Source organism: Ascaphus truei, chromosome 14, assembly GCF_040206685.1.
Source record: "Ascaphus truei isolate aAscTru1 chromosome 14, aAscTru1.hap1, whole genome shotgun sequence".
Classification (NCBI taxonomy): Eukaryota; Metazoa; Chordata; class Amphibia; order Anura; family Ascaphidae; genus Ascaphus; species Ascaphus truei.
In genome coordinates this window covers 7,209,515-7,231,231 of record NC_134496.1, presented here as the reverse complement: position 1 = coordinate 7,231,231, position 21,717 = coordinate 7,209,515, and the positions used below count along the sequence as shown (strand labels likewise).

The 21,717-nt window shown below is 49.5% G+C and overlaps 1 protein-coding gene across 6 annotated transcripts in view; it reads right to left on the bottom strand.

Annotated features, from left to right (window-relative positions):
• MYO7B (myosin VIIB) overlaps window positions 1-21,717 on the bottom strand; it is a 234,965-nt gene that overhangs the window by 106,437 nt on the left and 106,811 nt on the right. For all 6 annotated transcript variants that reach the window (XM_075569626.1, XM_075569627.1, XM_075569629.1 and 3 more), the window contains 4 exons: window positions 15,811-15,941; window positions 3,052-3,178; window positions 1,993-2,112; window positions 335-508 (listed from right to left, as the gene is read on the bottom strand). In XM_075569626.1, the coding sequence (XP_075425741.1) occupies window positions 335-508; window positions 1,993-2,112; window positions 3,052-3,178; window positions 15,811-15,941 (552 nt within the window). The remainder of the gene's footprint in view (window positions 1-334; window positions 509-1,992; window positions 2,113-3,051; window positions 3,179-15,810; window positions 15,942-21,717) is intronic.

The window sequence follows — 21,717 nt, the reverse complement described above, 5'->3', positions numbered from 1 at the left end:
GTGAGTGAGAATTGGGGGCTATTGTGTCTCACGTTTTATTTTTCTAAGAAGGCGGTGGCTGGTCTTTTTTTTCTTGTCTCACATATTTGGGGGTCTCCTGGTAGGACCTTGAAGAGCCGAGGAACCCGGCCTTAGAAGACTAAGCACTGTGACCTTTTCTAACTTTAAGTTGAGCACGGAACTGTATGTGTTCGTCTTGAACGAATAAAGTAGTGGTTTTCCATCGCACAATCACGCTCGGACCTCTAGTTCTTCCCAACCCTTGTTCAAAATAACAGCACAGAGACGTGCGCTCTGAGCATAGACACAGGACACAAGGACTAATGTGACGCACCTTGTCGTATACCGAGATATAAAGTGAGAAGCCGAAGGTGTCTTTCAGCTTCAGTTTCTGGGCGATGCTCAGACAGATCTCTCGGGAAGAGGTGGCGGAGTCAGCCTGGACATTCAGACTCTGACCCGTCATGAGAGTGATGGGAACAGTCAGTGATGCCACTCCCTTCATAGCCTGCAACAGAAGTCACAGAACCACAAATGAGCTAGTGAGGAATCAGACACAGGCACGATATAGGAGTAATAAAGGAACCGAGACCTTGGTTCAAGATCAGGTGCAAGGTCAGCCATTTTTATTTATATTCAGCGGTTAATTAATTTAATGTATTTTAATTAATTTAAACTGGAGCAAAAATTTTGCAAAACGTTACCAGGATTATCAAAAAGAAAACATATGGATTGCAATGTGGTGCTTGGTGGTGGGTGGTGGGTGGTGGTTTGGTAAAAGGGTGGGAGGTGCTTTTCAGGAGAACGCACTAGGGCAGAGGAAGGATGTCCTACTCCTTGGATCAATGGGCCAGGCCCACTCCTCCCCAGGGTCAGTTGCCCTGACCCCCACCCCCCTCTTTCAGCTGACCCATACACAACATAAGAATTGCAGCAGAAGAGTATGGAGAAGACAAGAATATATATCTCTATTCTTCTTCACTGAACTCCTGAGGTATATATCCCAATACATGCACAAACATATCCTAATACGGCATGAAGGCTTTGGGAAGGGACACCACATGGTAACTCAACTCCATGAACTTTTATGGGGTTGATTACTAAAGTTTTCCAGCAGCCAAACTTGAGCACAATCAGTGCAAAGAAATTGTACTAGATTTATCACAGGGAAATCACCAGTTGCTTTCAAAGGTTATATACACACACACATAAATAGAATACATATAGATATATCATTTTATGTATATATAAATATATTTTATATATATAAATATATATACATATATACATATATATATATATATATATATATATATATATATATATATATATATATATATATATATATATATATATACACTGTATATACACACACACCTACATAGTACACATACACAGTTCAATACGAATTAAAATTAATAAAGGGGATGGATAATCTGATTTATGAGGAGAGACTAGCTAAAGTAGATTTGTTTACAATAGAAAAGAGGGCATATGATAACTATATTCAAATATATTTGGGGACAATACAAGGAGCTTTCAAAAGAACTATTCATCCCACGGGCAGTACAAAGGACTCGGGGCCATCCCTTAAGGTTTGGATGAAAGGAGATTTCACCAGCAACAAAGGAAAGGGCAGTTACAATGTGGAATTCATTACCCATGGAGACTGTGATGGCAGATACAATAGATTTGTTCAAAAAAAGGTTGGACATCTTTTTCGAAAGGAAAGGTATACAGGTATATACCAAATAAGTAGACATGGAAATAATGTTGATCCAGGGAGTAATCCGATTGCCAATTCTTGGAGTCAGGAAGGAATTTATTTTTCCCATTATGGGATATCATTGGATTATATTTCACTGGGTTTTTTGTTTGCCTTCCTAAATTCTAAATTTAACATAGGTTGAACTTGATGCACATGTGTTTTTTTCAACCTGTTCTTCTATGTAACTATGTAACTATGTAACTATGTAATACGATGCACTGTACCTGCAGCTCCAGCCAGCTGGGAGGCTCCGATCGGTCTCCATTAGCCAAGGTTCGTACCAGCTGCTTCATACAGACAGCACTGTATCCTATCTGTGCCCCTCGGATAAAATTCTGCAGGTACTGTGTGTGCAACAGAGCAAGGCTTCAGAGAGAGGCAAGTACAGCTATTGATGGGAAGTTCATTCAGATCCTTAACCCCTTATGGTTAGATTACTCTGCAATGCGTTGCTGGCCGCTCTGGCAGCGAATAATAATAATAATAAACTGGCTTCTGCCATAGCTGCGTCTGAGGGTGCTGCTTACCTACGGCCGCGATTGTAGTTGCGGCATGCAGGAAACATGCACTGAGGCTAGAGGCGATGGGGAGGTGATGGAGAGGCGTGGCAGAGGCGTGGCGGAGGCATCACCAGGCTGCGTCGCCCTCATTGGCTAAACCGCTCACGTCACACGAAAAAAACCAAATTGATCTGTGTTTTCAAAAATGGCCCGCACGGTCGCTCTGCAGCTCGCACAGACTATGGGCGGCCTCATTGAGTAACACACATTTGTACTCGTGGCGAGCGATGTCGCGCACGCGGCCACTACAATCGCGGCTTTATGTTTGCACGGCAGTGCTACCAATTCCCAAACCCTGCAACCTACACTGTCTGTTAGAAGCAGACTGTAGACAGGGCCGGTGCCAGGGTTGAGCAAAAGAGGCCCGGCCTCAGGCAGCATTTTCCTACGGGGCCATTTTTGGTGTCCTTTCGTTCCTAGTATAATACCAGGAATGAGAGGAGGCGCAGAAAATGCCGCCCTCTGGCCATCTTGGTGGTGGGGCCACCGGTGCCTCTGTAAGCTCCGGAATCTCCTCCTGCTGTCACATGGTGTCGCGTTGTCATGGCAATGTGACGTCCCATGACGCAACGAGGCAGGAGGACATGCCGGAGGGACGAGGTAAGAGGCTCGGCACTCTCGTGGAGGTGGCAGCTCTCTGCGCACGCCTCAGGCGCCACATTTTAAGATGCCGGCCCTGAGTGTAGATTATACATATCCACGAGTGTCCCTGCTGGAACTCACCTTGAGGAACCTGTTTGTAGGAGGAAAGCAGCCCAGACAGAGCGACAGCAGGATCCAGCCACGGGCAAAGCTGGCCTTGTTGTTGTTCCCAGACAGCTGCTTGCAGATCTGGCAGTAGATCTCATCCCTAGAGAACCAACAACGATAACTGTAAAGAGTGCGCTCAACAGACACACATACTGTATATACTATATTGTGGTGTTCCCCATACGTGTGAGGGTTATTATAGTATACGAACTGGGGCCCCCACCTCATACACAGAGGTACAGCCAAATAAAGAGGGGTGACATATATAGGTGATGATCTAAGAGATGAGGGTGAAGATCTGAGCAATAGTATGTACATCTATGGCTGAAAGAGGAGATTGTGGCCCATATCTACTAAATAATGCAATTCCATAAGACATCTTCCAGTGCTGGAAGCCACCTGATGGCTCATTACAAATGGTCTTCAGGGTAAAGTATGGCTTTTTGTAGATGACACAAATATCTAAAACAGGGTTGATATTCCAGGAGAGGGAGGGGAAGGGGGAAACAAAATGATTAATGTTCAAGAGTGTGACAACTACAATTTAATGCCAAAAAGTGCAAAATAATGCATTTTGTCAGAAAAACCCAAAGGCAGGATAAAAGATTAATCGCGCTGTAATGTCTACTACTATAGGGGAAAGGGCAGGAAAGGGGAAGGATCGGTGGTCCATCCGCTCCGTGAAAAAAGGTAAGAACTCACCAGCAAAGAGGTTAAAAATGCTATTTTATTAAACTACATAAAAAACAGACAGCACAAAAAACTCTCCCACGCGTTTCACGCCTACTATGGCGCTTTTTTGAAAAGCATTTTTAACCTCTTTGCTGGTGAGTTCTTACCTTTTTTCACGGAGCGGATGGACCACCGATCCTTCCCCTTTCCTGCTGTCACGTGAGAGGATCAGCGTTCACCACCGGATGCATACGCAGATGCAGACACAGAGGGAGACGCTTCTTCAGCTGCGTCAGGACTGGAGCTGGAAGGAGGGAGAGCAGAGCGGTGATCCCGTGAGTACTCCACACCGGGCACGATTTGGCCAGGGCTAGGGAGACTGAGTGAATACCTCATTGTCCCCACTGGGTTAGCCCTCTCCTGCTTAATCCTTTACCAAGCGTTTGGTTTTTATCATCACAGTCTTTCAACCCGTATTCCCGTTGTCAACTCCACTAATTACTTATTATTGACTTTGCCCTGCCTGGCAACACGGACATATACTCTTGGAGCTCCTACACGGTTGTTGTTTTCTAGTTATAGGGGAAAGGGACCTGGAAGTCATTTCAGCTGACTTAAAAGTAGGCGAGCTAGGCCAGTGCCCCCAGCCGGCAACTCTGGGGGCCAAGTCCGACTGACCAGAAGCAGTGAAGCTGCTCATCCCTCCCCCTCTGTGATAGGCTGAGCAGCCTGTCGCTCAACCAGCGACAGCCAGTGAGGTTGCACATTCCATCCCCTGCCTGCTACTATAGGAGGAAGCAGCAGGGCAGAGGCGGGGCTCCACACTACAGCTCCGGCTGTTTCCTCCCTGCTGCAACCTCTGCGGCTCTGGGCAGGGGCTGAATAAGCAGCAGCCTCTCCCCCCCCCTCCACCCTCACTTTCCCCCCTTCCCCTCACTTTCCCCCCCCCCTCCTCACTCTCTCCCCTCTCCTCACTCTCCCCCCTCTGGCTGCGCAGGGCAGCACACTAACAAGCTACAGCTCCTCTGGCAGCGCAGCCTAGCACACTAACAGCTCCTCTGGCAGCGCAGCCTAGCACACTAACAGCTCCTCTGGCAGCGCAGCGCAGCCTAGCACACTAACAGCTCCTCTGGCAGCGCAGCCTAGCACACTAACAGCTCCTCTGGCTGCGCAGCCTAGCACACTAACAGCTCCTCTGGCTGCGCAGCCTAGCACACTAACAGCTCCACTGGCAGCGCAGCCTAGCACACTAACAGCTCCTCTGGCTGCGCAGCCTAGCACACTAACAGCTCCTCTGGCAGCGCAGCCTAGCACACTAACAGCTCCTCTGGCAGCGCAGCCTAGCACACTAACAGCTCCTCTGGCAGCGCAGCCTAGCACACTAACAGCTCCTCTGGCAGCGCAGCCTAGCACACTAACAGCTCCTCTGGCAGCGCAGCCTAGCACACTAACAGCTCCTCTGGCAGCGCAGCCTAGCACACTAACAGCTCCTCTGGCAGCGCAGCCTAGCACACTAACAGCTCCTCTGGCAGCGCAGCCTAGCACACTAACAGCTCCTCTGGCAGCGCAGCCTAGCACACTAACAGCTCCTCTGGCAGCGCAGCCTAGCACACTAACAGCTCCTCTGGCAGCGCAGCCTAGCACACTAACAGCTCCTCTGGCAGCGCAGCGCAGCCTAGCACACTAACAGCTCCTCTGGCTGCGCAGGGCAGCCTAGCACACTAACAGCTCCTCTGGCAGCGCAGCGCAGCCTAGCACACTAACAGCTCCTCTGGCTGCGCAGGGCAGCACACTAAGGCCCTGTTCACAGAGCACAATTTGCGACGCTGCATGCGCGTGCGCGCGCCTCGGTCTGCTGGGCGATGTGTGATCATCCCCAGCAGACGGAATGATCTGACACAGGGCAGCATGCGGGGAGCGGGGGGGGGGGGGGGGGAGGGGGTGTGGAGGGGTGCAGCGGTGACCGGGTGTGTGTCCGTGTCTCCGAAGCTAGTTTTATTTTATTTATTTCCCTCGTCGTCCCGTCCCCACTGCCGTCCCCACAATTTCAGCAGCCAATCAACGTAAACCGCCTGGGCATTGATTGGCTGCTGAAACTGACATCGCGCTTCTGCAGTCGGAGATCACAGATTGAAAAGACTCCCGCGGCTGCAGCAGCGTCGACGCCGCACTTTGCAGCCAATGGTAGTTTCAAGACTGAACACTACCATTGAACAACAGGGGTCGGTGACGAACGCGTGAGCGCGCGCACGTCGCGAAGTGCGCAGTGTGAAGGGGGCCTTACAGCTCCTCTGGCTGCCGCAGGGAAACTTTTACAACTAAGCATTAGTGGAGGCTACTCTGCACTCTGCGCCCTGCGCTCTGCGCTCTGCACTCTGCGCCCTGCACTCTGCGCCCTGCGCCCTGCGCTCTGCACTCTCTTACATTGTTGCTTTTTTGGTGATTGGACGTGAAGTAACAGCAGCGACCTCCTGAGATAGTCCAATAACATAGATTCTAACTACATCAGTCGGACACTCAATAACCAGCATGAGATGTGACCTAACTGCTCTACGGACTGTAAGTACTTCCCTAACTACGGACTGTAAGTACTTCCCTAACTACGGACTGTAAGTACTTCCCTAACTACGGACTGTAAGCACTTCCCTAACTACGGACTGTAAGCACTTCCCTAACTACGGACTGTAAGTACTTCCCTAACTACGGACTGTAAGTACTTCCCTAACTACGGACAGTAAGTACTTCCCCAACTACGGACTGTAAGTACTTCCCTAACTACGGACTGTAAGTACTTACCTAACTACGGACTGTAAGTACTTCCCTAACTACGGACTGTAAGCACTTCCCTAACTACGGACTGTAAGTACTTCCCTAACTACGGACTGTAAGTACTTCCCTAACTACGGACTGTAAGTACTTCCCTAACTACGGACTGTAAGTACTTCCCTAACTATGGACTGTAAGTACTTCCCTAACTACGGACTGTAAGCACTTCCCTAACTACGGACTGTAAGCACTTCCCTAACTACGGACTGTAAGCACTTCCCTAACTACGGACTGTAAGCACTTCCCTAACTACGGACTGTAAGCACTTCCCTAACTACGGACTGTAAGCACTTCCCTAACTACGGACTGTAAGTACTTCCCTAACTACGGACTGTAAGTACTTCCCTAACTATGGACTGTAAGTACTTCCCTAACTACGGACTGTAAGTACTTCCCTAACTACGGACTGTAAGTACTTCCTTAACTACGGACTGTAAGTACTCACCTAACTACGGACTGTAAGTACTTACCTAGCTACGGACTGTAAGTACTTCCCTAACTACGGACTGTAAGTACTTACCTAACTACGGGCTGTAAGTACTTCCCTAACTACGGACTGTAAGTACTTCCCTAACTACGGACTGTAAGTACTTCCCTAACTACGGACTGTAAGTACTTCCCTAACTACGGACTGTAAGTACTTCCCTAACTAAGGACTGTAAGTACTTCCCTAACTACGGACTGTAAGTACTTACCTAACCACGGACTGTAAGTACTTCACTAACTACGGACTGTAAGTACTCACCTAACTACGGACTGTAAGTACTTACCTAGCTACGGACTGTAAGTACTTACCTAACCACGGACTGTAAGTACTTCCCTAACTACGGACTGTAAGTACTTCCCTAACTATGGACTGTAAGTACTTCCCTAACTACGGACTGAAAGTACTTCCCTAACTACGGACTGTAAGTACTTCCCTAACTACGGACTGTAAGCACTTCCCTAACTACGGACTGTAAGTACTTCCCTAACTACGGACTGTAAGTACTTACCTAACTATGGACTATAAGTACTTCCGTAACTACGGACTGTAAGTACTTCCCTAACTATGGACTGTAAGTACTTCCCTAACTACGGACTGTAAGTACTTCCCTAACTACGGACTGAAAGTACTTCCCTAACTACGGACTGAAAGTACTTCCCTAACTACGGACTTAAAGTACTTCCCTAACTACGGACTGTAAGTACTTCCCTAACTACGGACTGTAAGTACTTCCCTAACTAAGGACTGTAAGTACTTCCCTAACTACGGACTGTAAGTACTTCCCTAACTAAGGACTGTAAGTACTTCCCTAACTAAGGACTGTAAGTACTTCCCTAACTACGGACTGTAAGTACTTCCCTAACTAAGGACTGTAAGTACTTCCCTAACTACGGACTGTAAGTACTTCCCTAACTACGGACTGTAAGTACTTACCTAACCACGGACTGTAAGTACTTCACTAACTACGGACTGTAAGTACTCACCTAACTACGGACTGTAATTACTTACCTAGCTACGGACTGTAAGTACTTACCTAACCACGGACTGTAAGTACTTCCCTAACTACGGACTGTAAGTACTTCCCTAACTATGGACTGTAAGTACTTCCCTAACTACGGACTGAAAGTACTTCCCTAACTACGGACTGTAAGTACTTCCCTAACTACGGACTGTAAGCACTTCCCTAACTACGGACTGTAAGTACTTCCCTAACTACGGACTGTAAGTACTTACCTAACTATGGACTATAAGTACTTCCGTAACTACGGACTGTAAGTACTTCCCTAACTATGGACTGTAAGTACTTCCCTAACTACGGACTGTAAGTACTTCCCTAACTACGGACTGAAAGTACTTCCCTAACTACGGACTGAAAGTACTTCCCTAACTACGGACTTAAAGTACTTCCCTAACTACGGACTGTAAGTACTTCCCTAACTACGGACTGTAAGTACTTCCCTAACTAAGGACTGTAAGTACTTCCCTAACTACGGACTGTAAGTACTTCCCTAACTAAGGACTGTAAGTACTTCCCTAACTACGGACTGAAAGTACTTTCCTAACTATGGACTGTAAGTACTTCCCTAACTAAGGACTGTAAGTACTTCCCTAACTACGGACTGTAAGTACTTCCCTAACTAAGGACTGTAAGTACTTCCCTAACTAAGGACTGTAAGTACTTCCCTAACTACGGACTGAAAGTACTTTCCTAACTATGGACTGTAAGTACTTCCCTAACTAAGGACTGTAAGTACTTCCCTAACTACGGACTGTAAGTACTTCCCTAACTACGGACTGTAAGTACTTCCCTAACTACGGACTGAAAGTACTTCCCTAAGTACGGACTGAAAGTACTTCCCTAACTATGAACTGTAAGTACTTCCTGAACGGTACTGCCTGAATGGTCCTGCACGGATGCCGTCCGGAGGCAACGTATAATTGAGTGACAGCGACCCCCAGCGTCCCACATTGTGCACTGCTATCGGGACGACCACCCGGATGCTGATACGGCGGGCATCATTTACTCTCTTACCAAAACGTATGGGGTTCCTGTGGATGCAATTGCACTGATGGCAAAGTTCCATGCTCTGGCCCAGAAAGAGGGAGAGATGGTGCCTGACTTCCTTAGACGTCTGCATCTGGATCTGTGGACCCTGGTGAGAAAGGGGGTGGTGCAGAAGGTGGATGCCGACGGACTGCGCACCACCCAGCTACTGACAGGACTCCTCCCACTGCACCTGGTGTTTGTGCGCGTCAGCGGCTGCCTCGTGCCAGGGCAAGCGTTGGCGTTTGATGACCTGATGGATCGAGTCCAGGCCCATGAGACTGTGCTGTTGGGGTGTGACTTAACTCCGGGAAAGAAGACGGGGGTAGCGGCCAAAGAAACCAAGAAGTCGGAAGCTAAAGTTGAGGCGCCAGGGGATGCGAACCCGGAGAAGGAGGACTTTGAGGCGCCTGCAGCCGCCCGGGAGCACCCCGCACCGGGGCGAACATCTCCAACCTTTCAAGACAGTGCCTCCCGCAGTCACCTCCAGTGTTATGCCTGTGGAAAAATGGGACATATTCGAGCATACTGCCCCTCCCCATGGAGAACGGCGTCTCGGCCGGCCAAGTCCATGCTGTGTACCCCGCAGGCCGCGAAGCAGCGGGCCAATCCTCAACGAGTAGTCGAATCGGACCAGCGGCCATCGTCAAGGTGATGATTGAAGGCATCTACGCCTCTGCGCTGACGGATACTGGGTCCCAGGTGACCATAGTGTATCGGCCCTTCTACGATCAACACTTGCATCGACTGCCACTACTATCTGCTGACTCCTTGCGATTGAGAGGGCTGAGCCATGAAGACTACCCTATTGACGGAGTGGTGAAGGTACACCTGGACATCCCCCAGTTGAACACCGGCAAGCATCATCCCATGGAGGTGGAAGCATTAGTGTGCCCAGAACCCCAAGATCATCCCAGTGCCCCGATAATCATGGGGACCAACACAGACATTGTACAAGCTGTGATCCGCATGTATTTGCAGGAAGCGGGTGAATTACTGTTGCTGGCTCTAGCCACTTGCCCAGCATTACAAGAGGCTTGCGGTAAGATTGCGACCGAAGAGGAGCATGGGGTGCTGTATAGTCAAGGGCGGGGGTTGACTGAGATTCCTCCCGGGGAAGGAAGAATGATGGTCGCCGCCTGTCATTATCCTGCCAGACATCCGGAGGATCAACTATTCTCCTTGGAAAGCACGATACGTGATGACCAGCGGCTCGGCTACGAAGTATTGGCCTCGGTAAAGAAGTGGTCGGGGAAAATTCCGGCTCGAACTCAGGTATATGTGCGAAACCTTTCCCTGTACCTCATGTGCATTGATCGCCGGCAGCCATTGGGTCGAATCTATCCAGTAACTTCGGAGAGGAAGGCCGTAGGTGAACGCCCGGTGGCCACCGCCCATGCAGTAACTCCCAGGTTGGCGTTTGACTTCGGAGACTCGCCATTAACGGAGGAATGGAGGGGAAGACTGCAGACCAAACTGGAAGAGCGACGGGGGGTGTTTTCCATAAGTGATATGGATGTGGGGTGCAGTCGCAGCGCCCGCCACACCATTCGATTGAGCGACACCGCGCCGTTCTGCGAACGTTCCCGCGGCATAACACCTTGAGATGTGGAAGAGGTGAGGAGACTATTAGCCGAAATGGAGAAAGCCGGTATTGTTCAGGGATCACGCAGTCCCTACGCCTCACCTATCGTGGTGGTTCGCAAAAAGAATGGGACCGTACGTCTCTGCGTAGACTATAGGACATTGAACAATTGCACGGTACCTGATCAGTACACCCTCCCACGCATTGAGGACCTCCTGAACGCCTTGACGGGAAGTAAATGGTTCAGCGTGCTGGACTTGAGGTCGGGGTATTATCAGGTGCCCATGGATCTGGAAGATCAGGAGAGAACCGCTTTCATCTGCCCACTAGGGTTTTACCAGTTCACCCGTATGCCGTAAGGGATATGTGGGGTTCCTGCCACCTTTCAGAGGTTAATGGAAAAGACGCTGGGAGACATAAACCCGCAAGAATGCTTGGTGTACCTGGACGACATTATAGTGTTCGGGAAGACGCTGGAGGAGCGGCTGATGAAGGTGTTGGATCGACTTCAAAAGGAGGGACTTAAGCTGTCCTTGGACAATTGCAAGTTCTACCGCACGTCTGTGACATATGTGGGCCACATTGTATCAGCAGAAGGGATATCCACCGACCCAGTGAAGATAGAGGCAGTGGTGACTTGTCCCTGGCCCAACAACGTCCAGGAACTACGGTCCTTCCTGGGGTTCTGCGGCTTCTACCGGCGATTCGTGGAAGGCTACTCAAGCAAAGCTAAAATCCTGAATAACCTCTTAAAAATCTATCCTGAAGACACATGCAGGAAAGCTACCACTGCACAAACACCCTTTGGAGAGAAATGGACCTCTGCTTGTGAGCAAGCATTCTTGAGATTGAAAACCAACCTAACGCAGGCCCCAGTGCTGGCCTATGCTGATCCCGACCGAGAATACGTTCTACACGTGGATGCCAGTTTCAGCGGTTTGGGAGCAGTGTTGCACCAGAAACATGATACAGGGCTCCGACCAGTGGCGTATGCGAGTCGAAGCTTGACCCCAAGCAAACAGAACTATCCCGTCCACAAGTTGGAGTTCCTAGCCCTCAAATGGGCTGTAGTGGACAAGCTACATGATTACTTGTATGGGGTACAGTTTGAAGTCAGGACAGATAACAACCCAATGACTTACATCAACACGTCCGCCAAATTGGATGCGACAGGTCACCGATGGTTGGCGGCGCTGGCCAACTATCGGTTCAACCTTAAGTACAAACCAGGGCCCACCAACATAGGGGCCGATGCTCTGTCGCGGAGACCTGGGCTTCAACCTACCACTGATGAGGAGGTTTGGGAAGAAATTCCGGGGCCTGGCATACGTGCTCTATGCTCACTAGCAGCAGTGGTCAACGATCAGGTGGCATTCTCGGAGTTAAGACTAGCTGATTCACTAGGGTGTCAATCCCGATCAGTCCCCCGGGCGTACCGACGTCCGGAAGGAATGAACATTACGGAGGATAAAATCATTTCCTGGAAAGAATTGGTGCAACATCAGATTCAAGACCCAGTGGTGGAGCTAGCTCGCCAAGCCCTGCAACAAGGGAATCCCTCTATCCTTAAGCAAGCCCCCAGAGAACTGGTGAAGCTACTGTTGAACGAGTTCGGGAAATTCGAACTGGACAACTGCCTACTGTATCGGGTCATACCGTACCATAATCATCCCGACCGGCGACAACTATTCTTGCCTCAAAGTCTGAGAAATATGGTCCTCCGGGCACTACATGATGATCATGGCCATCTGGGCGTTGACAAAACGTTTGGGTTACTTCGGGACCGGTTCTATTGGCCAAAAATGAGAGAATCAGTGAAAATGCATTGCCGACAGTGTACTCGCTCTATACAGAGGAAGACACTCCCCACTCGGGCGGCCCCCATGGCCCATCTGAAAAGCTCCGGCCCCATGGATTTGGTGTGCATGGATTTCTTGTGTATTGAGCCAGACACCCGGGGCATCGGTAACGTACTGATGATTACAGACCACTATACAAGATACGCCCAAGCGTTCCCCACCAAAGATCAACGGGCGGTGACAGTGGCTAGAGTATTGTGGGAGAAATACTTCACTCATTATGGATTACCGAACCGACTACACTCTGACCAAGGCAGGGATTTCGAGAGTTCTCTCATTAGAGAACTGCTGAAGTTGTTGAATATAGCTAAGTCACGGACTACTCCGTACCACCCAGAAGGGGATGCCATGCCCGAACGGTTCAACCGAACGCTACTTGACATGCTGGGGACATTGAAAGGCTCTCAGAAGACTGAGTGGAGCGAGCATGTGGAGACGTTGGTGTATGCCTATAACTGTACTCGACACGAGTCTACAGGGTATACTCCGTACTTCTTGATGTTTGGAAGAGAAGCTAGGCTGCCCGTGGATGTGCGACTGCGGATATCTACCGATGGGGTATCCAACAGGACGCACTTTCGAAATGTGCAAAGGTTACAAGACAGTCTGCAGCAGGCCTATAAATTGGCTGAGAAGGCGGCGGCGCAATTGAATGCGAGTAACAAAAGGCGCTACGATCACAAGGTGCGACATAGAGAAATCCGCCCGGGGGATGCAGTTCTCCTTCGTAATCTGGGCATTCCCGGAAAGCACAAACTGGCTGATCGGTGGAGAGATGGGGTGTATAACGGTGGAATCACAGATGCCTGGCCTCCCGGTATACCGCATCAAAAACTCCGAAGGCCGGGTAAAGGTATGGCATAGGAACCATCTGCTCCCCATACCTCAAGTAGGGGACAACGAATCGGAAGTGCCCACTGTTTCAATCGATGGAGAAGCTGAAAGTACAGAGGATGGCCCAGAGACTGTAATAAATGCCACCTCTGAGAATCCTATGGAAGGAACCTCTCAAAGGGGCCTTCCGACCGCGGGGGCATCTCCCGAAGGAGCTACGGGTAAAGAGCCCCTTGGTCCAACAACAGATACGCTGACTCCAGTGAGCCAGCCACTAGACCCGCAGAGCCCGTGCTTTGTGCCTCAAAAATACTTTGTAGAGCCATTAAGCCCCTCCAGGGCAGAGTTTGAAATGCCAAATGAAATTTGCTACTCTCCCGAGGAAGTAGCCGAAGAACAGCTTCGCCGAAGCCAAAGAATTGGTCAACCTCCAATGAGGATGGCTTATAATCAATTTGGGGCACCCCATTATGAGGCTCAGCAGTGGGCTCGCCATAAAATGAGATCTGTAATTGGCATGTTCAGTGAACTGTATAACCTCATGTAGAGCATACAGAGTAAGGTGTACAGAAATGTAAATATGTTATGGTTACGTTCCCAAGCGCGGACGTTGGATTCTGCGAGGGGGAGAATGTAGGGGTGTGTGTGTTAGGCACCTTATGCTGCTGCAGTGCGTGCCCGGAGAGAGTATGTAGGTTCCGCGGCAGCCCGATGGTATAGGGCGCCGCCATGTTTGTTGCGCAACATTTAGAGGGCACCGGCAGAGCAGAGGGGTCGCGCATGCGCAATGCAAGCGCGCGAACAACGGGCCAATAAGGGAAAGGCTCCGTTGGTGTACTACAACTCCCATGAGCTCTAGCACAGTCACCTGATGTTTGGGAACCAATCAGGGGGTTTGGATCGCGGGAGGAGGAAAGGGAAGCGTGGGGGAGAGACCACGCTAGGCAAAGGGGAACAGGAGGGCGAAGGAGGAGGTAGTATAAGTGCAGGGGGTCTGTGACCCGCCTGCATAGGACAGATCTTCCCCGCAGGCCCCAAGAGAATCCCTGAGCCACTGTAGAGTAAAGTTGCTGCAGGGACGCCCTATAGTGGTAGCGACGTTCCCCATTACTATATATATATATCAGAGGAGACAAGTACAGAGTTGCGGTTGCTGCAGTCATCTGGGACCAGGTAGCTGAGCATCGTGACATCAGGAGCAAGGCGTTGGATCGACGGATCCTTTTTGAAGCTGTTGCCGGTCACCGCAGTGACCGGAAGGTATTTACTACAAGTGCACCAACACCGGTCAACAGGCGCTGATCCCGCCTTAGGGAACACTCTTTGGGGGACACTAAGTGGAGTGGCCAAAGGACTGGGCCTATATATCATACATTACATGGACACGGTGTGGGGCACGCGGTGACGGGACAGAGACACTACTCATTAGGAGTGTGGCCGAGCCACTAACGTATAAGGACATTGCCAGTTATTAGTGTGTGTGTTGTATGGTTACCAATGCTAGTGATAAGGGTTATTCTGTGCGTTCAGTAAAACAGTTCGAGTATTCAAATAGCATGTGTGTTGTTATGGTTCTTGCCCAGGGGAATCTTACATGATGGGGATCCTGGGTAAGTGGAGGCGCTGCGCTAAATAAGTGTTACCCCAGACTCCCAGCTAGCGGAGGCTCAGATCTCCTGGAGTCACAGGTGTGTGCAGTAACCAGTAGTCTCTTTAGAGTGTCAGAAAGAGGGCTACACATACATATACACATACATGCATACACTTATACATACATACATATACACCCATACATGCATACACTTATACATACATACATATACACTCATACACTTATACATACATACATATACACTCATACACTTATACATACATACATACACTTATACATGCATACACACTTATACATACATACATACATATACACCCATACATGCATACACTTATACATACATACATATACACTCATACACTTATACATACATACATACACTTATACATGCATACACACTTATACATACATACATACATATACACTCATACATGCATTCACTTATACATACATACATACATACACTTATACATGCATACACACTTATACATACATACATACATACATATACACTCATACATGCATACACTTATACATACATACATACATACATATACACAGTACACTTATACATACATACATATACACAGTACACTTATACATACATAGACACACAACAGACTGCTTTCCCACCAGTATTGATCACACACAGATGGCTATGGAAGATTTGACAAGTCTCCTGAGTTTACCCCAATTTCTCCTGGTCATTCCAGGACGCTGGGCCAGTATGGACTGTAAGGCCCCTCCTGAGGTCACGACCCACCCAGAATTTCCCCTGTTAGACGAAGGACCAGTCTACGCCTGGGCACTTACCTGATTTCTGGACGCAGGATCCCGTTGCCCGCAATGAAATGTATTTTTTCCAGATTGGACATGGGTTTATCAATGAACGAGCTTTCTCCGTGCAGCTCGGGGAGAACCCCACTGTTCAGGCTACTGGCAACCTGTGAACCAAATCACACATCTTAGACCCTCGTCTGTTGGACTAGGAAGATAAGGTGTTAGGCAGAGGTCGGACCTTCACGAAGGTCCGATGTGGGGTATCGGAGCTCATTCCTGCGAAAACTGCCATTCAACTCAAGATCGATCTCCGATGCCCCCTATCGAAGCTCAGTGAGTGCCAATGGTATGGTTCCTAAGAAAATCTCTGTTGAACATTAGGGCAACGTTCTTCTGCCATCATCGTAGAATAAAAAATGTGCTAGTGACATGTAAATGATAAAATACAGTAGTCGTGGTAGTAAAACCCTTCATACCACCTTGTACCATCACACAATTTAGCCAGAGCACAAAGTGAGTCTAGTAGTGGAGAGGTCTGTGGCGGACAGGCTGAGGGCTCATTTATGCATTTGTAAGTAATATAAATCAGGAACCCCACCCACCCCAGAGGCGTATACAAGTTAAGCCCCTATAATATTAGTATCGTGCCTCGTGAGCATCTCCTGCTCTTTCTACAAAAAATGCCTTTTCTAGTGTTAAAAAAAAGCCAGATTTTGCGATGATTCTCCTTATCTCCAGTTTACAATGGTAACCGTTAGAGATCACTGGGCTCTAAAGGGGGGTGGGAAGGGGCTCCATTTTAACCTCCCAGACACTTAATATTTTGAACCCTTATAGCATTTGAAATTTGCATCAGATTTTACTAATAAAGACAGACTCAGAAAAGCAAAGATCTCTTCAAATAATGAGCGCGGGCTGCTGCTTCAGGCCTCGGATATAGTGCGTGCGCCTGCAGCGGAGGCGATCCGGGGCCTGTGGGATATGGAGGAGACGCGATGGGGAGGCGTGTCAGAGGCGCGCCCTCATTGGCTGAACCGCGCCCGGGACCCGGTGTCAAAAGATTAGTCTCGCGAAAAATGGGCCGCGCTGTCGCTCTCCTGCACGAGCGCTCGATGGCCGTCCCCACTGGCTCACGGCCTTTTGTTTGCGGCGTGCGCGACATCGTGCTGACTATGAACGCGGTGGTTTTAGAATAATAACAATACTATGAAGCACGTGCTGGGAGGGGGGGTCTGTTTGCTGGGAGGGGGGGTCTGTTTGCTGGGAGGGGTCTGTTTGCTTGGAGGAGGGGTCTGTTTGCTGGGAGGAGGGGTCTGTTTGCTGGGAGGGGGGGTCTGTTTGCTGGGAGGGGTCTGTTTGCTGGGAGGAGGGGTCTGGTTGCTGGGAGGAGGGGTCTGTTTTCTGGGAGGAGGGGTCTGTGTGCTGGGAGGGGTCTGTGTGCTGGGAGGAGGGGTCTGTTTGCTGGGAGGGGTCTGTTTGCTGGGAGGAGGGGTCTGTTTTCTGGGAGGAGGGGTCTGTTTGCTGAGAGGAGGGGTCTGTTTGCTGGGAGGAGGGGTCTGTTTGCTGGGAGGGGTCTGTTTGCTGGGAGGGGTCTGTTTGCTGGGAGGGGTCTGTTTGCTGGGAGGAGGGGTCTGTTTGCTGGGAGGAGGGGTCTGTTTGCTGGGAGGGGTCTGTTTGCTGGGAGGGGTCTGTTTGCTGGGAGGAGGGGTCTGTTTGCTGGGAGGGGGGGTCTGTGTGCTGGGAGGAGGGGTCTGTTTGCTGGGAGGGGTCTGTTTGCTGGGAGGAGGGGTCTATTTGCTGGGAGGGGTCTGTTTGCTGGGAGGGGTCTGTTTGCTGGGAGGAGGGGTCTGTTTGCTGGGAGGGGTCTGTTTGCTGGGAGGGGGGGGTCTGTTTGCTGGGAGGGGGGGTCTGTTTGCTGGGAGGGGGGGTCTGTTTGCTGTGTAGCTGAATTCACTCTTCCTCAACTCTACAGTTGTGCAAAAGGCGGGGAGCCATTGGTGGTGTCAAACCATATTGTACTGCGCTACAGAATGTTAACGCGTTATAAATAAATTCTATTATTATTATTAATAATTATAATAACAAGCAAACTGGAGCATCTGTCCAACCAGGTGCAAATTGCATCATTTTGACTTGGCATCACTTAGCATCAATGTATGTAGGTGCTTTGTTCCAATGCTGCTCCCCTCTTTGAGCGGTTTGGGGAGAAGTTATTGGAGGATTATTCTGGAACCAGGGTCACGTGAAGGATGTGAATGGACCCAGATAGCTTAACTCATGCCTTCCCTCTTCCAAAGCACAACAAGTCCTGTTTGTCTTTTCTATCTTTATTGCAGAAGTAGAGAAACAAAGGGTTCTTGTAGGTGTAGTGGTGTAGTAGAGAGGGCTTCTCCATGAAGAGTGCTTGTATCAAGGGAATGACGTATGGTAAAAACAGAAAGGCCTTGCCAGGGGTATTAGCATGGCAGGTACTCACTCTGTCCTGGGAGGAAAAGGAAGCGAGGAGCAAGTGTCACAGAAGAAAGGTGATGGGACTAAACCAACTGTGAGCAAGACGGGGGAAGACAGAATAGCCCATTCTAACATAAGAGAGCTGAGAGGTTGCTATAAAAACCCACAGACTATGTGAATAGAGCAGGAATAGATCCACTGTGTCTATAACACAGACACTGCCAGTCTTCAGAGCAGATAGGCATGCAACTGAATAAAGCTGACAGGCAGAGGCTGCAAGAGCAAAAGGGGGGAGGGAGGGGGAACAGAAGCAGCAAACTTGTTCCAGGACAATCCCCGTGTGGTATCTGGAGATACCACTATATAACTATGTGGAACATATGTAACATACATGACAATGCATAATATCACATTCACATAACAATGCAAAAGTCCATGTCCACATAGCGATGTGATATCGGCCGGTATCACTGGCTTCAAAGTCCCTTGGCCAAGGATCTTTGTCAAAGGATGCCAGGTGGATACACCGATCCAGGTTAACTGGGTGCACCACAATGTCTTTGTGCAAAAATCTCTGGCACTGTTTTCTTTTAAATTTGTGAGAACAGTCTTTTTATCTCTGTAGTTTTATCTACAGAGTGCATCCCCTTGTAGATATGCCAGTCGTGGTAGCCTGTCACTATCACCTGGCATATCTTTTGCATGAAGGCCACAAGTTGATTCTTGGTCTCCGGTTTCCTTTGTAGGGTGCGGCGGAGCGAAGTGAGCCTAGAGATTGCATGTTCTCTGTTGTTTGGGAGGTGTCTTCCCTGTGAACGGAATGGTAGCGGGGTCACCCAACTGCCCGATCCGTCTTTGAAGAGCTCCTTATCCATTAACCTCAGGAAACCTCTATCTTCCATTGATGGTGCTTGCTTGTTATCGTCCCATGTTGTCTGAAACACTGTGCACCCTAGGTAATCGGTACATTTCTCTGGCACGAGAACGTCTCCATGTATTTTGGTGATACGTCTGTGTCTCTTTGTTAATCGCTTTCAGGAGGTTGTTTTCTCCCTGGACATGACGAAGAACAGTCTCTTTTGCCCTTGTAAATCCCTTTGTGAAATGTCTCTTCGACTGTCTCTTTTTACGCGTGTGAAGGAACAGCCTTTTTGCCCCTGTAGTTTCACCTGCACGGTGCAACCTTTTGCAGCTATGTCAGTCGTAGCAGCTGGCTGCTTTACCACCTGGTATCCTGCGGAGAGGAATGGCTGAAAGTCTCAGATGTGCCATTGCTCGCAGGAGGATTGTCCGATTGTCTCTCTTATTTTGGACGATCATTTTGTCGATCACCTTCATGAGGTTGTTTTCTTCCTTTAGTGAAGTCGACTCATCATCCTTAGTTGTCTGGACTACTGAGCATCCTAGGCCATTGTCACATTCCCCTGATGCGAAGATGTTTTTATCGATCTCAGGGGTATGACCTTGTCTCTTCTCCTCGCTTGGCCTTCCTGTCACTTGGATATGGCCAAGACATGGTTCGGAGAGGGATGTATGTCCACATTCTGTTATTACTGTTCTGCGGGCGTCAACATAGTCTGGTTCGTGCCCTTTGTCAATGCACACGTTGCCCACTATCACCCATCCTAGGCCAAGTCTTTGGGCGTATGGGGCGTTGTGGGGTCCGTTGCACTGTTTACGGACTTTGTGTACCCTCAGGGTGCCCCTACCGAGCAGCAGCAAGATCTTGGCACCTTGTTCTACCGGCAGGATGTAGTTGGCTATTCCTCTGAGGTGTGGGTGATGGCGTGCCACGTCTGGTGTGGGAATCTCATCCCTGTTTGCCGCCATGTGATTGCACTCGATGAGTGTGGGGAGAGCTATCTTCACTCTGTTGTCCACTGAACGTATGGTGTAGCCATTTGCTCTCCTCCCTGTTGTCTCAGTTAGCCCTGCGCAGGTTCTGAGTGTGTAGGGTGAGGCATTGTCTTGTGCGTTGAACAAGCTGAAGAATTCCGTCTTCGCCAATGATCTGTTGCTTTGATCATCGATGATTGCGTACATCCTAATAGCCCTCCCAGGTTGTCCCTGGGGGTGTACTACGACAAGGCATATTTTGGAGCAGGACCTTTTGTCACATCCTTTTCCGCAAACCTCGGTGCACTGAGACGTGACAGATGTTGGCTCTCTTTTCTCCCCGCCATGCTCCGCTATGGAGGATGGGTTGTTGAGTTGGTGGAGTGTCAGCGCCTCTGGATGTAGAGATGTTACGTGCTTGTCACTTTTGCACACTGCACATTTGATGGATTCTTTACAGTCTTTGGCTAGATGGGTGGTGGAATCGCAGCACCTGAAGCATACTCCGAATTCTCCGAGTAACTTTGTGCGTTCCTCTATGGACTTCATCCTGAACCCGAAGCACCTGTTAAGTGGGTGTGGCTTCTTGTGTATGGGACATTCCCTGTTTGGTTCCCTTGGTTTCTTGTTTCCAGCGACCGACTGGTCGGGACTTGTTTGGGTCGTGGGGGACACGTCCGTCCTGTGAACCGAGATGGGTGTTCGAGCGTTACCGTATCTCGCTACTGTTCTCTCATTCCTCAGGCTGCTTGCACTGTGTGTGGTCTGCACATCTAAGATGAAACTGGGATCGTTTCTTGTCCTTGCTGCTTCACAAATGAAGCTCAAGAAGAATGAGGAGGGAGGGAAGGCGACTTGCTTTTCCCTTTTGTATTTGGAGCCGTGTGAAGTCCATCTTTCTTGGAGGTTGTAGGGTAGCTTCTCCAAGATGGGTCTCACTCTGCGAGCTGAGTCTAGGACTTTGAGACCTGATAGGGATTGGTCTGTTCTTGCAGACTCCAGCTCCTGTAGCAGATCTCCAAGCTCTTGTAACTTCGTGTAGTCTTTGGCTGTGATTCTAGGAAAGTCGTCAACTCTTTTAAAGAGTGCATCTTCGACTGCTTCGGGGCTACCGTAGATCTCCTCTAGCCTTTCCCATACTAAGTCAAGACCTACTTGGGGGTGGTTCACGTCTCCTGCCCTGAGCCTCTTTGCATGCTCTATGGATTCTTTCCCCAGCCACTTGGTAAGTAGGCTGATTTCTTCCCTTGCGGAGAAGCCCAGACTCTTGATAGCGTCCTTGAATGTGAACTTACATATTCGGTAATTCTCCGGACGGTCGTCGAAGTTGGTTAGTCCGGTTTGCACCATGTCACGCCGGATCATATACTTGCCCATGTCTGTTAGGCCTGATGCATCGGTGTGTTGGTCTGGTTCTGATGTGGTTGCTGGGAGACGCCTTACGGTCTCCTCTTCCTTGGTCTGAGTGTTTGACGACTGCTGGTTAGTGTGATGAGCTGTGTTTCCCTGTGTGGGCCTACCTGGATTGCGAGCCTGTCGTAGTGCATCCGTATGCGCGCTGGCGTATGGATCACTGTTGCGGCTGTGGCTATCCTAGGTTGCGTGTACCCTTGAAGGAACAGCATCTTCTCCACGTATGCCTAGCAAGTCTTC